The sequence below is a fragment of the Convolutriloba macropyga genome, unplaced genomic scaffold (genome assembly GCF_964194025.1).
Source record: "Convolutriloba macropyga unplaced genomic scaffold, txConMacr16.3 SCAFFOLD_2726, whole genome shotgun sequence".
In the NCBI taxonomy this organism is placed as follows: domain Eukaryota; kingdom Metazoa; phylum Xenacoelomorpha; order Acoela; family Convolutidae; genus Convolutriloba; species Convolutriloba macropyga.
The window spans coordinates 5001-22028 of NW_027453735.1; the positions used below are offsets into that span (position 1 = coordinate 5001).

The 17028-nt window shown below is 33.8% G+C and overlaps 1 protein-coding gene across 1 annotated transcript; it reads right to left on the reverse strand.

The window, feature by feature from the left end:
• Nucleotides 1-7712: 7712 nt before the first annotated feature.
• On the reverse strand, nt 7713-15491 carry LOC142358514 (uncharacterized). Its single transcript, XM_075409907.1, has 7 exons — nt 15249-15491; nt 14908-15068; nt 14457-14543; nt 13848-13971; nt 13095-13297; nt 8821-9232; nt 7713-8381 (listed from the first exon to the last, which is right to left on the reverse strand). The coding sequence occupies exons 2-7, from the start codon at nt 14992-14994 to the stop codon at nt 7879-7881; spliced, it is 1416 nt and encodes a 471-aa protein (XP_075266022.1). The 5' UTR covers nt 14995-15068; nt 15249-15491; the 3' UTR covers nt 7713-7878.
• Nucleotides 15492-17028: the final 1537 nt, after the last annotated feature.

A 17028-nucleotide genomic window follows, 5' to 3' on the forward strand; every position in this document is an offset into this window, starting at 1 on the left:
AACTGTATAAATTACGTAAGGCGAAGTCACGCAGGCAAATTATGTTTCCGGTGCATTATGAAGGGTGGTTGATAGGATCGTACATAGGATCATAATAGACATACTAATTCTGTTGCGTCAAGAAGAAGGAGGTCAGTGAATTCTAAAAGTCTATTTTCCTCAACAATTATGTTCAAATTTCTCAATTTGAACTTTGCGTCCAGTTTTCTTCCGCGTTTAGATGCACTGATTGTGCATATAAAGCATTATTTTGTGATAAATATAGCAAATAATTTTGGGATGAGCATACATCATCTTTAGTGTATTGATATTTGCCAGAACAATTCTTTTTGGTTGTGAACATCAATTTGAAGACTGTTGCAAGATTTAAAGCCTAGTCGATGATGAAAAATGATCTGGGCTATCACAGATTTAAATTTTTTGTTTTGATTTATAGTTATGACGCCAACGGCTGATGTTTTTCACATAACATTCAACAAATTTTTATTGAACTGTAAAAATTGTGGCACTGTATGCCATTCTTGTGTAACTTCTGATTGCTCGAGGCCAGGTATTCTGTGGTCTACCGGGTTGACATTGGTTGAGATCTAATTGCGTTCCTCAGTTTATGTTGAACATTTTATTTCCTTCAGTCATTTAGACGTAAAAAATGTTATTTAGATGAACTAATCGAATCTAAGACAACCGGGCTATCCGTGCACAAGAAAACCTTTTCAAAAGTTAGTGCCGTTTCAGTTTGGCGGGCATCTAACAAAGCAGCTACTAGTTCCAATTCTTGCAAGCTAAATGCTTAATTGGTGCAACTTTGCATTCTCCAAAGAAAAAAGACGTTCTGAACCGATGCTATTAATCCAAAATGCGAAAGTAGGCAGCTGCAAGCAACGCAAGAGTTGAGGCATTGACAACAACATGAAACGGGTGGATATTTTTCTGGTTAGTAGAGCTTTTTAACCTTCGCGGGTACCAGTATCGGGCATTGCAAAGTAACTGTTCAGTATCTTTTCCAAAGTAGAATGTAGGTCACAGCCAAATGGGTCCTATCAACTTTGTCTAGCTTTCAAACTTGTTTTAGAAGCAATTATCTTCTAAATGTGAGTGGAGAGAGAAATCAGTAAGTTGAGTATTTCTTTGCGAGCACGAATTTGCATTTTGTGGAAACTGTTAAATGTCTTCACTCGAAAGCAGTCGGTTTTGGTATCCCATTTCTAACGGAGAAAATAATGATTTCTCGCAGTATTATTTGTCGATTTTGTCCTTTTCAAAAATTGCTAGTGATTCAGCTTCGTTTACACAAAGTTGGTCAAGTGGAAGCCATCTTTACAGAAGCTGTTTGTGGTCTTTTGGATAGTTTGTTTGTCGTCTTTTGGATAGTTTCGACTGATTCTTATATAGATCGCAAGGCGGGATTTAGTTGACCAAATGAAAATTGTTTTTTATTGCGGAAACTGCTTAGAAAAATTGAATCTTCTGGTCTTCGGGGGAACGGCTCAAAACAAATATTCCGCAAAAGGGAGAGCAGGATGCTCCAAAAATTAGTCTTGAGAAATGATATTGGCAGATTTTTTGTCATTGGGCCAAACAATGTCGACGTCACTTCTCAACATTAGCAACACCAACCAGAGAGTAAGAAATTAATTTTGGAAAAGCAAAAAGAAAACTTTGAATTCGTGAAGATCCGAAAACGAACAAAACGGGAAATTTTAATAGTTGGGGCCAAAAATCTGTACTCCCACTCTTTCCAGGAACGGAAACCCTAAGCAACCAAAAGTCTTAACTTTTGGCTAGTGTGACCTACTCTCTATTCAAAGACTCAACGTGCACTACTGCATCATAACATGTTTTAGCGCTGATTGCTCTTATCTTGTTTTGAGTTAAACTTTAAAAATTCAATAAAGCATTTTTCATTTTTTGGTTTTAGTGATTTCGTAAATTTTTTATTTATGACAACTCTTAGTTGTTTGTTCATGGTTAAACGCCGTACATTAGAGTCATTTTGGTTTTCGTATGTAGTATTTTTGCTTACATCAACAAAAATTACTGCGGTAACTTGACATTTAGTATGTAAATATTGAACTATATCACTTACTCGATCAACAAATCGGAAACGAGTCACAATAATATTATAAAAATTTTCAATTGAATACATGTTATAACCGATTTTCTTAATAGTGCAGCCATAATGCTTTTAGATGCATTGGAAGATGTAACAAAGTGTAGTTGGCTCTCCTTTTGACAAAAATCGGACTCTTATTAAGTTATGACCTTTCTTGATATGTATTCCTCTATTATGAAATCGACAAAGTTTTTATTTCGGTTGAGCTTTCCTACAAGAGGTCAGCAAAATTACCGTCATTATTCCACAAATTAAATTTGAGATGAACAAACAAAATTATTAGCAAAATGATATTCGTCAAAACGATTGTTCTTGGCTCTGAACATCAAAAAGAAGACTGCTGCAACGTTTAAAGTGTAGTCCATGACAAGAAAAGATCTGGGCTATCACTTACTTAGACGCCTTTTTCATAAAAAGTTGTGACATCAACGGTTGAAATTTTTCTCATATCTTTCAAAAATTTTTACTGTACTGTAAAAGCTGTGGCACTGTATGCCATACTTGTGTTATTTGAGATTGCTCAAGGCCACGCATTCTGTGGTCTGCTGTGCTGACATTGAATGTGATCTAATTCTTTTCCTCGGTTTATCTTGAACATTCGATACCCTTCAGTCATGTAGCTGTAAAAAAAATAATTTAGAAAGACTAATCGAATCTAAGACAACCAGGCTATCCGTCCACAAGAAGACCTTTTCAATAATTGCTTCGGATTCAATTTCGGTTACAAAAAGTTAGTCAAGTGGAAACCATCTTTACAGAAGCTGTTTGTCGTCTTTTCGATAGTTTTGATTGCTTCTACTATAGGTCGCAAGGCGGGATTTGGTTGTCTAAATGAAAATGTTTTTTTTTTTTTGCGGAAACTGCTTAGGAAAATTGAGTCTTCTGGTCTTCGGCGCAACGGTTCAAAACAAAATTCCGCAAAAGGGAGAGCAGGATGCTCCAAAAATTAGTCTTGAGAAACGATATTGGCAGATTTTTTGTCATTGGGCTAAAAAATTTCGACGCCACTTCTCAACATTAGCAACACCAACCAGAGAGTAAGAAAATATTTTTGAAAACGAAAAAAGAAAACATTGAATTCGTGAAGATCCGAGAAAGAACGAAACGGAAAATTTTAATAGTTAGGGCCAAAAATCTGTACTCCCACCCTTTCAAGCAACGGAAACCCAGAGCAAACAAAGGTCTTAACTTTTGGCTAGCGTGACCTACTAATTATCCAACGACTCAACGTGCACTACTGCATCATACCATGTTTTAACGCTGACTGCTTTTATCTTGTTTTGAGCGAAATTTAAAAAATTAAATAGCGCATTTTTCATTTTTTGCTTTTAGTGATTCCTATATTTTTTATTTATGACAACTCTTAGTTGTATGTTCATGGTCAAACGCCGAAAATTTGAGTCATTTTGGTTTTCGTATGTAGTATTTTTGTTTATATCAACACAAATTACTGCAGTAACTTGACATTTAGTATGTAAATATTGACCTATATCACTTACTCGATCAATAAATTAGAAACAAGTAGCAATGATAGTATAAAAATTTTCAACTGAATACATACCAAAACCAATTTTTTAATAGTTAAGCCATATTAACTTAAGATCCATTAGAAGCTGTTACAAAGAACACTTGGCTCTCTTTTTGACAATAATTCGACTATTATTAAGTTATGACCTGTCTTGATAAGTTTTGCTTCTGATAAGTTTTCAAATGGACAAAGTTTCTATGTTAGTTGAGCTTTCTTACAAGAGGTTAGCGAAATTACCATCATTCATTGCAGCCTTAGAAATGTCAGTACGAGAGTGAATATAGGTTATTAGTTAAAATATTATTAATTTCAATCAAAATAAAGTTAGAGTCATCTAAAGGACCGAGCAAATGATAGTTTTTTTTAAGATAGTCAGTCAATTGGAACTAAGTGAAGAACCTGGCCGGTGTAAAATCTCGAGAAACAGTCTGTGATCAATTAGGTTCTGCTGAGTTATTTTAGCAGCCGCAATATTTGCTCCGCCGACCCGGGCACAACAACAACTACAACAACAGCAACGAATCCTCAGTTCAATTTGTATGACCAAAGCACATCAGCATCGGTCCAGCAAGAACTGTGATAGACATTGGAAAACAGCTGATTGGAAGATATCAGGTCAATTGAAGAAATTGAAAATAGAACAAGCTGACCTAGTTAAGTCTTTCTAAAGACACCTCACTGATTGAGACGGCTATCTGATTGCCGACGTTTCTTCGAGAAAGAGCTGAACGATGTTTATTCGAGACTTGCAGTAATTTCAATGACAACTCACACCAGCAGAGTTTTTTTTTGTTGAAGCCAAAATTTTGCGAATTTTAAACAGAGCTTCTCTGAAATTGACCGAATGTTGCCTTTTTTTGAATTACAAATTCCGTGAATTCAATGCAAAAATATTTTTTTTATTGAAATTTGCACTTAATTGATACAATCTCAAAGTAATCAACATTGAAATTAATAATTATACGAGGAAGTTACAAATTTCAAATCTTTCAAACATATTTTTAATTCAGTTATAAAGCTATATTTGTGCTTCAAAAGAGCCACTTCACTAAAGAATATTTTCCCGTTCTAAAAAGTTTGGATTTTACTTTTTTCTGATATTATGGAACATCAATTTTTCTGAAAAACGTGATTCTATAAAAAAAATTTATAATGAGTTTTCAAATTTGAAGTAGTAACTAAAAAGAACAGTTCTCTTCATTTTAGGATGCTGATTGCCTACGCTAAGGCTTGGTAAACGTTTGTTTCGCCATTTGTTTAAAAGATTTTTTGAAGTCAGAGTAAAAAATAATGCGTAGGTTCAAATTGAACTTTTAAAGGCAAATGTTTGAATGTTGTTTCAATGGTGATGCGTCTATTTAACTGTGCTTGCTGGGGACGTTTAATATGGTATTAAGAACTTAACTGTGTAAATCGGAGGTTCTTACACTGTAGAATCTGAGAGATACCACAAATTTTGAAAAACCAATTTTGTTTAATGGTGCGACCAAAGAACAAGTTGAGCGACCGATCATCCCCTTAACGCCATATCACCACACTATAGCTATTAAGATACGTTTTTTAAAGTTATTTAGGTAAAATGGACCGAACCCAGTTACCCACCTTAGACGAAACTTTGAAAATTTACTAAGATTTATACGCTGCCGTAGAAAACTTACAAAACTTTGTACGGCACCGTATAAGGCCGTAATAAGGTTTCTCCGGCACCGTAGTCAATTGATGTAATTACAATTTGTAAATTCGAAATTCTTAAAAGCGACTTTAAATCTATCGCTTATCTCATACAAGTCAATTTTTCATCATTTTTTTGGCACTGGGTATAACTTCTTAAATCTCTGAAAAATTACAAAACTTAGTACGTTGCCGTATAAGGCCGTATCAAGTTTCGTAATTTTTCTAAGGTAACGTTTTTGAACTTTATTTTTCTCTGCATGTAGGCTTGATGGTCAAAAAATTTACCTCGAAACAGTTCGAAATAGCAAAACCCTGTTACGCCTCTTCCAAGGCCGTACCGAACTTTGGAAGTCTAATGATATCTTTTAGAGTTCATGTCATTGATCAAGCAGAAAAAAATTCAATTCTAAAAGTCCATCAAAAGCGTCAAAACTGAGATTTTGTTCCAAAGAAGACCAAAGCTTACGTATTATGTCTCAAAAATGATTAGCTCTAAAATGAAGTTCGAAAAAAAAAATTTGCGGTTAAAGTGAATCAGATAAAAGTAGCAGTGTTTTTAACATGAAACTGTCAGTACCACTTACATAGCTGGTAAATAATTCCCTAATTACAAGCACAGTGTTTATAAGAAGGAATAGAAAAATTAATGTGTTTTCGGTTGATCTTGTAATAGAAAAAAGTTCGTCTTTTAGTTGAGGTTTTTTGCTTAATTGAAAATTTTATTTTAAAACATCTTTTTCTCCCATCTGGTCTTAGAGTTGTCGAATGCTAACGAAAAGCAACGTAGGAGTCCCACTTTTTGTTTGGGACCAATGCAGAAAGAATTTTTAGTTTAGCTTGTATAGAAAAATGTTCCTCTTTTAGTTGAAGTTTTTCGCTTATTTGAAAATTTTATTCTAAAACGTCTTTTTTTCCAATGTGGTCCTAGAGTTGTCGAATGCTAACGAAAAGCAACGTAGGAGTCCCACTTTTTGTCTGGGTCAAACTGCAAAAAGAATTTTTAGTTTAGCTTGTTCTTAAAGTTGTTAGTTTTGGAGAGATCTTTTCGAGCTTAGTTTTTTTTAACTAGTGCTCTGCTCAATTCTCCTATAGCTTTTGTTTGTAACTCCGCGTAGCCGGTCCCCAGCCCGGATGAGAAAGGAGGAGGGAAACACACCCAGAACATACGGGAAAAGTCTCAAAAGATCTGTTTTTCAACTTGACTAGAGCCTTTTCCGACAATTTTCCAGCTTTTATTTTACCTTAAAAATTTGTCTCTTAGTTGAGCACGTTTTAACATGATCAGCACATACCTTCCAATAAATACAATTAATAATAAAGTCTTATTCTAAATTTGAAACCTCCCGATAAACGAAATCGTACTTACGATGAGATAAGAACCTGGTAAGCTAAGCTTGTCTTGCAAGGTCCTGTAACTTCAGCTCTCATCTTGCAAAATCCTTTTTGGAATATGAAGCTCCTTTTCGTGTACACATCGCAGACTGACCACACAATTATTCAAAATCATTGCTTTTTTCTTAAATATGCATGTATTTTGCATGGGTTATTTTTTGATAACTGAGTTGTTACATTTTGAAAATGGAGAAAAACATTAAAGTATTTTCCTTACTAAGTATTTCCTGGAAACTTTTGTCTTTAAACTTTGTTTCTTAAAAAAGTTTTTGTCCTCGCCACAAAACCATGGATAAATGTTTAATGATGTTCGTAATCTAGCTAGGGGATAAAGATAAAGATGTCATGATGTCATCTACGGCTGAATCTTTTATTAAAAACAGTTAACTTGGTTAACAAAACGGTGATTGTCAATACAACAGATCAGCAGTTTATGAATCTCATTTCATCGGCATTTTTTCTTTTTTCACATGTAAAATGTTTGTTTTTATTCTCTCCACTTTGGTCAGGTAAGAATAAAAATACTAGAACTGCATATTGATAAGGCTCCCGTTTGTTGCAATCGTTTTGGCGACTCATCATTACAGGACCAATCTGGACTCTTCTTATTCTGAATTGGTTAAATCTGGCCAAAAAGAGCGTGTCAAAATCATTGAGGCAGACCCCTTGATCTAAGTATAAGGGAAGATTGGTTCCTACGAAAAGACTCGCGTGAGCAGTTTTGATCACATTATTTTTTGGATTCCAAACATGTAATTTAAGAAAACAACTAGCTGGTTAAATACTCACATGCTTTCCAATAAATTGGTTGTTCTTGAAGAAACCTGTACCACCTATGATAATACATTCGATGAAGTTTTAAAGCCTCCTTTTGGTTGTTCGCATTATAGGCAAAAAGATGCGTGAAAGAACCTACAGGCCAGCTCAAGGGTATGTTCTCATGCTGATTTAGCTATGAAATCAGTTAGCGTTGTTTGAATGTTAAACTGTGTCAATTTTGTGAGACAGGCATCCACACAGTTCATATTGGGGGTTATTACTGAACATATGAACATTAGACTAAAAGCACACAAGCACACAGCAACTGCATATAAATAAAACTCATAAAAATAATTCAAAATTGAAGAAACTCCGATGATCACTACAATTTCTCAATCATTTCATCTTTGAATTATGCCTTGTTCTGTTCAATTAATTGTACATTGTTCATTTTTGCGGTTGATGGTGAATCGTAGAGATCGTTAGTGGGCTCTAAGACTTCAAGAGGACTGACATCCCGATTTGCATCATGGTTATCATCAGGGGCAACTTGCGGCTTCTGCTCTGGTGTTTTTGGTTTCGGTTCTTCTTGTTTCTCCTCCTGCTTTGGCTCCTCTTCCGGACGTTCGGCTTCCTGTGCGATCTCCGGCTGCTCAATCGGCGGTTCCGGCTGAAAACCCGCATCGTCTGGTTGTTCGCTCTGTTCTGGCGTTAGAAGTTTGTCTGGGTTTTCTGCTTCTAAATTGGCTTCTGCAGCAAATTCGGCTTCCTTATTTGGTTCGGAAGCTTCCGGTTCATTTATCTGGTTTTCAGCGTCTTCTGGAATTTGTTCAAGTTGTTTGTTTTTGTCAACTAATGGATCTTTTTCGTCTTTTGTGGATTGGTCAATACCTTGTAGCATTGCGTTTTGATCTTCTGAAAATATAACTGAAATAAACCATGTCATGTCATAGATAACTATCAATATGATTAAAAGGTCCTTCGCACAACTAATTTATGACGTAGTGTTACATATTGATCGCGCAAAGCACGAGCCCACACGAAACCATCACATTGTTTCTCTGCAGTGCTAACTATGTCGCAGTTTTCACAATGATCAAAGAAAAAACATTAAAACAATAGGTATACAATCAGATAAAACTAACTTAGGCTTGTTTCCATCAATCATATTATCAGAGTATCTTTTAGAAAGCGTGGCGCAATTTTTCGCTCATGCAGAAGCATTACTTTTTACAACAAAATTATCGATTATACATTGAATGAGTGATAACCCGGGTTGAGGCGTGTGAATGATCAGGCGCAAATAAAAGGGGGTAAAGTGTGTTTCTTAATACACGGAAAAATTACTGCTAACCATTAACTTTTGCCTTGCTTCGTCCTGAAGGGGTTTCCTTCCCAGCTCCCTTAGCTTTCCCACCTCTTCCTGCTTTTGCTCCCTTTTTGCCCTTCCCCGCATTTGCTCCTTTCGTGGATTCTTTCTCGGTTTTGGGCTTTGCACTTGCTGGTTTGGCACTCGTGGCCAAGGGTTCGAAAACAGTTTCGGCGACGTCAATAGAAGCTTCATCATCTCTGTATATCACAAATTCGGTTCGTTTGTCAGCTTCACCTTTGCCCAGCGTTCGGCCACAGACGAACACGTCAATTTTATTGTCAAGCTTGACGTAGACTTTTCCCACTCTCCATTTAATGTTATCGTCTCCACTGAACCCGATCAGTAGTGAGTTTATGTCTCCGAGGTCAACTGCCTCTAAGTTGAAGCAAGTAGCCTAGAATAAAACGAGTAGGGTAAACATACCCGGCAGATTGCCGGAAAATAGCCGCCGTTGATTCCAATAAGCACGATTGGGATTGAACGAATAGAATATATTGAAAAAAAAAGATTTTTGTACAAAAGTATTTTTTAAGTCCGATTTATTTTGATGGCATTTCGTAGTTGAACATACTTCTGTTTCTTAGAGAGAGGCTACAGGGGCTACTATCAACACCAATAAGCATTAGAGGTGATAACTAAGACTTATAGGAACGACGTTCAAATAGCGGGCATCTAAAATTGGGCTTTATGGGTTCATCCCGTTTCTATTTCTGACTTCAATTTTTTATACCAACTCTGTTCATTTTGAATTGCTTTGCTTAGCAACTGATGTTCAAATTCACTTTTAGCAGATTGAGAGAAGAGAGAAACTAGCCTAGAGAAGTCAAAAAGATTTCACGCAAAATGTCGAAAAAGCGGCAAAATGGTAAAGCGAAAAAAAGTTTGACGAAGTAAAAAAAAAACATAGCCGGAAGAATTCCGGAAACGACTCGAAGGAGAAAACTGCCCATCCTTATGACTAAACAACTGAACAACTATTGTGAACCCTCCATAAATGCCATCAAAAAATTAAAGAAGAATCGAAACAGCATTCAAAAACATATTGAACAAAAAAACTAAAAAACTATAAAAACTTAAGTTTTTTTTTAACTTGAGTTTTTTATAGTACAAGGAAACCTATAGCCGAATAAAGTTCCTTTGAAATTAGTGCAATGAAAAACTCGCAAAACAATGGGCAAGTCATATAAGGCTAAGAAACTTGTCTAAGATTAAAAAAAAAAGAAAACCTTCAAAAAATAAGAAAGATGGTTTTAAAATTTCTCAATTTTTCTGTCAATTTTCGGAAGAAAAGAATGATTTAAACTAATAAAACTTTAGTCAATTGTTACCTGATAATTCCCTAAGTAACAAGCTTCCATTCAAATCCCACTTAAAGCATTAATACAAAAAAAAACAGGCAAAAAATCATTAAATTTCGTCTAAAAAGCAGCAAAACTGATCAAATACATCCAAATTAGCAATAAACTCAGAATTAACTAATTGAAACCTTCAATTCCTATCAAAACAAGCCTAAAACTAATACAATATCATAATCAAACCTCATAACCATCAAAAGTTGCAAAAAAACTGCTTTTAAAAGCCGCACGTGAACAAAAAATTTCGCTTGCTTATAGAAAATTTTTTCACACATCAATTTCTCGCTCTCTCAAAGACAGCGGTATGAACAAAAACCACTCTCTTTTCGCTCCGCTCTCAACTTTTGTTCAGCCCCAAAATCACTCCAAATTTTTTGACGCGTTTCATTTCCCGCTTCAAAAATCACTCCAATAAAATTGATTAAAAAAAAGGACTTCTCCAATTCTCCTCTTCGAGTCGTAAAAATACGAGCGCAATAATAGCCGGCTGAGAAGATGAGGGCAGCTATTAAAAAGAATTAGAAATAAAATGAAAAATAGATTCTTAATAATAATTTTAAACGAAAAACGACTTTAACATCCAAGAAGATATTACTAAAATTTCTTTATGTATGCGTTAAGCAGTAAATCAACGAGATACAAACATAAACGACTAACGGACTAACGTCAAAAAAATGCTCTCGAACGACTAATGGGAGCTCGAATCTATAGCAGCCTGCTTCTGTCTCGTGGGGAGAGGAGGGGGAGGACGTCACTAAGTTAAATGTGGAGATTCAGAAGACTTCATTAGCTTGTTATATATATATATAACCACTAAAAAAACTTTACGTGAAAAAAAGTTACACCACTTTTTGTGCACTTTTCATTTCAATTTTAGAAATAATAGAAATAAACTGTCGCCAATTGAGTTTAGCTGCTGACACTTGTAAATAAGAGAGAAATGCAGATCACGAAAAACGAAAAAAAATAAGCGTCTAAAAATCACTCGAAAAGTTCAAACAGACAAGCAAAATTTTTGCCCAAAACATAACCGGGATATACAGGAAATGACTCGAAGAGATGATAATAAAATGCATAAAAAATCTTCTATTTCCCAACAAAATTCAAGATATTGTAACAAAGGGTTCATAATACAATTAGTTAGTATAATCGGTCTCCATTTCTCACGCAGCCACTTAACAAAAACTTTTTGGTTTAGTGATAGAAGCGGATTGTTGCTCAAGTAGTTACCACTAAAACAGAAAAAAAACGACATTTAAAAAGCTGCCCTGTTTGTTTTCGCTAAGATTTTCAGTGGATTGAAAAATTATACATTTTCATCGTTTTTGTGAAATTCAGACGCTAATGTATACAATTAACAAACTAACAGGAATTTGAAAGCGAAATCTTTTTTTTTCATACATTTAATTGACATGGTTTGAAAATAAACATATCCAATGTTTAGGAAGCGTAACCGTTTATTTAAAATGGTGACCTTGAAAAGAATTAAAAAATCATTTCGTTTTTCATTGCTCGCAAAAGCGTTGCGATAAAAAAATCAACATCTCGATACAAGAAACAGAAAAGTAGCTAGAAATTATGATACTTATCTATAGATAAAAGTGCCTTTTCGATGGGAATTTTAGATCGTGTTTCTTTAGTATTATTATTATTATTATTATTATTATTATTATTATTATTATTATTATTATTATTATTATTATTATTATTATTATTATTATTATTATTATTATTATTATTATTATTATTAGTATTATTATTATTATTATTATTATTATTATTATTATTATTATTAATATTATTATTATTATTATTATTATTATTATTATTATTATTATTATTATTATTATTATTATTAGTATTATTACTATTACTATTATTATTATTATTATTATTATTATTATTATTATTATTATTATTATCATTATTGTTATTATTGTTATTATTATTATTATTACTATTATTATTATTATTATTATTATTATTATTATTATTATTATTATTATTATTATTATTATTTTTTATTATTATTATTATTATTATTATTATTATTATTATTATTATTATTATTATTATTATTATTATTATTATTATTACTATTACTATTATTATTATTATTATTATTATTATTTTTATTTTTATTATTATTATTATTATTTTTACTATTATTATTATTATTATTATTATTATTATTATTATTATTATTATTATTATTATTATTATTATTATTATTATTATTATTATTATTATTATTATTATTATTATTATTATTAATATTATTAATATTATTATTATTATTATTTTTTATTATTATTATTATTATTATTATTATTATTATTATTATTATTTACTCGTCATAAACTAGTGAAAAGTAAAAAAAATTTAAAGTTGCTGACCAAAATGTGTTAAATTGCTATAATTCCAAAAAGTTGCTTCTCTCAAAATTTTTTAAAATTGTTGTGTTTTATATAAGAACAATATAAGGGCTGAATGCCGGTGCTGAAAAAAAAACCGATGCAAATAGTAATATCTCAAAACAAGTATTTGTGTACATTTTAAAATTTAACCAGAGACTCATAATCACCACCCCCCCCCCCCCCCGTTTTTCTCATCCTCCATAGTATTTATGCTATTTTCGTTTTGAAAAAGAGGTTAAAGAAGCAGCAATTGGATGGAAACTATGCACTGCCTCTATTGCAAAACCTTTCAAGATCTTCACTTTTGGCTAATGGGAGGGAGCCGCTAGACATTTTTATCTTCTTTCCTCTACGCAGATAGATTTCTTGTTGAAATTACAATTTTTTTCCAATTTTTTTCATGAGCCCGGTGAAATAAATAAACATCTGCGACATGATGACACGCTTTTCAAGTTTGTACTGGCAACCAGAAAATTGGACTCACTTTTCCAGATTTGAAATTAATCTCGGGAGTTTTGTCGGCCATTCGGCGTAGAATACGTTTGCCAGTATCACCGATAGAGCCATACAAGTTGACATAGGCCTTGAACTTTCCAGAGTTGGCTCTGGTCTTCTTCTTTTGAGATGAGTCATCCAGTTGTTGGATTCCTTTCTCAATTGTATCAACAACTACTTGATATGTCTTAACTAAAACAAAATGTGCACAATTTTATTCACAGTGGGCTGTTATAAATTCGTCTTTTTTTCCACTACAGAGGCACTCTTGTTTTTTCCCATCAGCATGTTTCAATTTCAACTCAGGATAGTTATCTAAAAAGTGCCATTCTGGTGAATCGCATCAAAGAATTATCACAGTAGGATTTCCCAGAATTCTTACCTCTACGTACAAAACACACCTTTCCCAGCGGGACGCTTGACTATACGTACATTTCCCACTTTGTCGTGTTGGGAAATGCTAGGGAAAAAACAGGGAAGAAACTGTTGTGAAAATGCCTTTTCGGAAAACGGCGCACCCGGATGAGCAGGGCAATTTTACAGTTAGAGTTTAGGATGCAATTTCTTTTATCTTATTGGAAAGATGTTAAAAGTTCAATCGGAACAGAACACGCAGGAAACCTCTCACTCAATTGCCAACCTGCGAATACACAACAATCTCACATTCTGGCCATAGATTGCTCAGGGGATAACAAAAAACACAACAGTTTTAAACTTTGAAACTCCAAGTTTTTGAACTCACTTTCCAGCCCAGTGGAGTCAACTGGGAATTCTCTGACCAAATGACCTCCATCAATCTCACTGGAGAGCCACCTGTTCACTGTAAACTTGTAGTGGGAACGCGTGAACAGACTGTCTATTATAATCTGAAAAATAAGCAAAATATCATTTCTCGATAAGGTTCCTTAACGTAAATTCTCCAAATAGAAACCTAGATTTTGGCCTTGATTTAAAAGATCAAGTTGGACCAAAAAAAAAGACCGAAAAAAGACCCTCCCTCCCCCCCCCCCAACATAACTAACATATTTTAGGATGCTAGAACTTGTAGTATTGCGCGATAATTTTAATGACAAGTCATACCCATATGAGGGCAATCAAATTCAAGCCCCGTTAGGGACTTACTAAGCTCGGTGAAAACCAAGTTTGGTGAAGTTCATTATTATTATTATATTATTATAAAACATGTTGTTTGTCAGGCCTCAATAGATTCCATTTGTGGTATTAGTTTTTACCAATGAGTTTGTAGAAACTCTACATATAATAGTTTATCTCAAATGAGATCATAGAAAGTGCATTACATTAAACTGCCATTCACAGCAAAATAGCAAGCACAAAATGCGGTACAACTTACAGTGTCAATGAGCCATGATGGGTTGCTGCCATAGTTGTCACTTTCAATCCGGATCTTCTGCAGTTCACCAATATCACCAAACGAACACTGAAACCCACCAGGAGTCATCATACATGCTCTCAACTTTTGAGCTAAGCATTAACATATTTACATCAAAAATTTCGAAGAAACGGGTCGCAGTTTTTCTACAAGGTCCCTATTGAATGGCGCATACATTGTCGTTTTTCATATCCAAGATAGACGTTCTATGATTTCTGCAGATATATCAACTATATAAGCTTTAATTACAAAATGTATCTAGTTCAGTTGCATCATCTCCCTCGCATCTTTGGCTCCATGATTACTGCCAAGTTCCGAAAAATTCGTTTTATCATGCGGGGGGGGGGGGGGGGGGGGTGAGTAGGGGGGCAGGGTCTGTATATAAACAATTGAATTTCTGTTCATATCTAACGGGGAACTCGTCAGTGTTTCCAGGCTCGAATACATTTCGCATATTTGGGAGGTCAGTGGAGACAGTAGTGCCTGAAGTGCCACACATTGAGAGAGTGATGAGAGACTCAGTACCTGCGTCTCTCTCGTTACCAGTTGTTATTATCACATTGTAGTCACCAACTAAACCATACATAATGAGTGGATGAAAATAATCATTATCAGTAGTAACAAACCTATACACCTGAACTCACTTTTTGGCTCTTTTTACCCAAACATGTTCGATCATGCGCGCGGATGAAAAGTTCTTGGCAATTATTCCCTGTATGTTAGGATTGTTGCCTGAATATGTAATAGACTTACCTTAACTCCATTATTTTAAGTAGACAGGTACCTTCTTTGTTTATAAGGAGTAATTACAGAAGCTGGTAAACTGTAGAGAAAACTGTTTTTACGCACGGTAAGGGAGCAATTGACTATGGGGGTATCGTGCAATGGGGGTAATGGAGTGGAAATCCCATAAAGATTATAGGGTATAGCTTTTGCATGAAAGTAATAGGTTTTAGCGGTTACATGTAGAGACGCTACTTGGTAAATTCCAGAAGTTGAAAATTACATTCCACTTATTGCATGGAGATAAAAGGGTATAGTTTTACCTTGCGGATAAAACACGTAGAACTGATTTTCTGCAAGCAAATAAAAGAGCAAAGATTTGAATCAGGATAGAAGGAAACAGAATTACATGTGGCTAATAAGGTAAACAAAGTTTGCCATGGGGAAAAAAGGGTGTAGATTGCAGCCTTTGCAATTAAGTAATGGGGTGAAGATTTGATTGGGTTTAATAGGGTAAAACATTGCATACTATTTAGCCGAACAAAATTGCCGTTGGGATAGTAAGATATAGGTTTGACTGTCGGCAAGATAAGGATAAGATTTGGAAAAAAAATATTAGGATTCAGATTTGCATAGGGATAAAAAGGTATAGAATTGTCTTGTTTAGAATGTGGTATAGCTTTGAATAACTACGATATAATATATACAGGAAATAATTTTGAATATCTGCACGCTCGTAACATGGTGAAGATTAGTACCAAGATGGCTTGGTTTAGTATTTTATGGAGACAAAAGGGGGTATAGATTCCAATATATGCACACAAGTAAAAAAAAGGAAGTGATGATTTGAATCTTGATGAAAGCTTGTAGTATCAAACAATAATTATAGAGTAAATTTTGCCAGGCAGATAGTATTGTATATAATGGATTATATGCAATTGGGGGGGGGGACAAAAAGGTTGAAGATTTGAATCTGAATACTAGGGTATAGTACTGAGTGGAGGTTAAAGGTAGGTTTTATTAAGATACTGTTGTATAGAATTCAATAATAGCAAGCATGAAATTTGAGTAAACATTTGAGTCGGTAAAGTAGAGTACGGTTTTGCATGGAAGATAATAGGGTATAGTGTTGCCATTAGAGTAATATACCGGTGCCATATAATTTTTTAAAGCAAAATTTTAAACATTGGTGAACACTAAGTATTAGTTTTAGTGATATGAAGTACGAAAGAGTCATCAAAGGTCACCTGTGCATCATTATTTTCCTCTCAATGTACAAGTCCTAGAGAAGATTTTCTTAAGTAAAAGTTGATCGTTTAGTAAAAACTAACACAAAACTACTTAAGAAAACATCAATTTTGCTCGCATAACATATTAATGAGTCATCAAAGATCAATTGTACAACATTTTTTTCCTCCTAATGTACAAGTCCTAGAGAAAAATTTCTTAGGGAAAAGTTGTTCCATTAGTGAAAAATAACACAAATATACTTTAAAAAACATCAATTTTGCTCTTATAACATATGTATTAGTCATCACAGGTCAATTGTACATCATTTTTTTCCTCTTACTGTACAAGTCCTAGAGAAAAATTTCTTAAGGAAAAGTTGTTCCATTAGTGAAAACTAACACAAATATACTTTAAAAAACATCAATTTTGCTCATATAACATATGTATGAGTCATCAAAGGTCAATTGTACATCATTTTTTTCCTCTTAATGTACAAGTCCTAGAGAAAAATTTCTTAAGGAAAAGTTGTTCCATTAGTGAAAACTAACACAAATATACTTTAAAAAACATCAATTTTGCT

Excerpts from the sequence above, each read along its gene's own strand:
- LOC142358514 (XM_075409907.1), bottom strand. The coding sequence starts at position 14,994 with ATGTGTGGCACTTCAGGCACTACTGTCTCCACTGACCTCCCAAATATG. Across the intron at positions 14,544-14,907 it reads GAAACACTGACGAGTTCCCC|TGTTCGTTTGGTGATATTGG; the intron begins GTTAGATATGAA and ends GGTGGGTTTCAG. Across the intron at positions 9,233-13,094 it reads TTAATTTCAAATCTGGAAAA|GCTACTTGCTTCAACTTAGA; the intron begins GTGAGTCCAATT and ends GTTTTATTCTAG.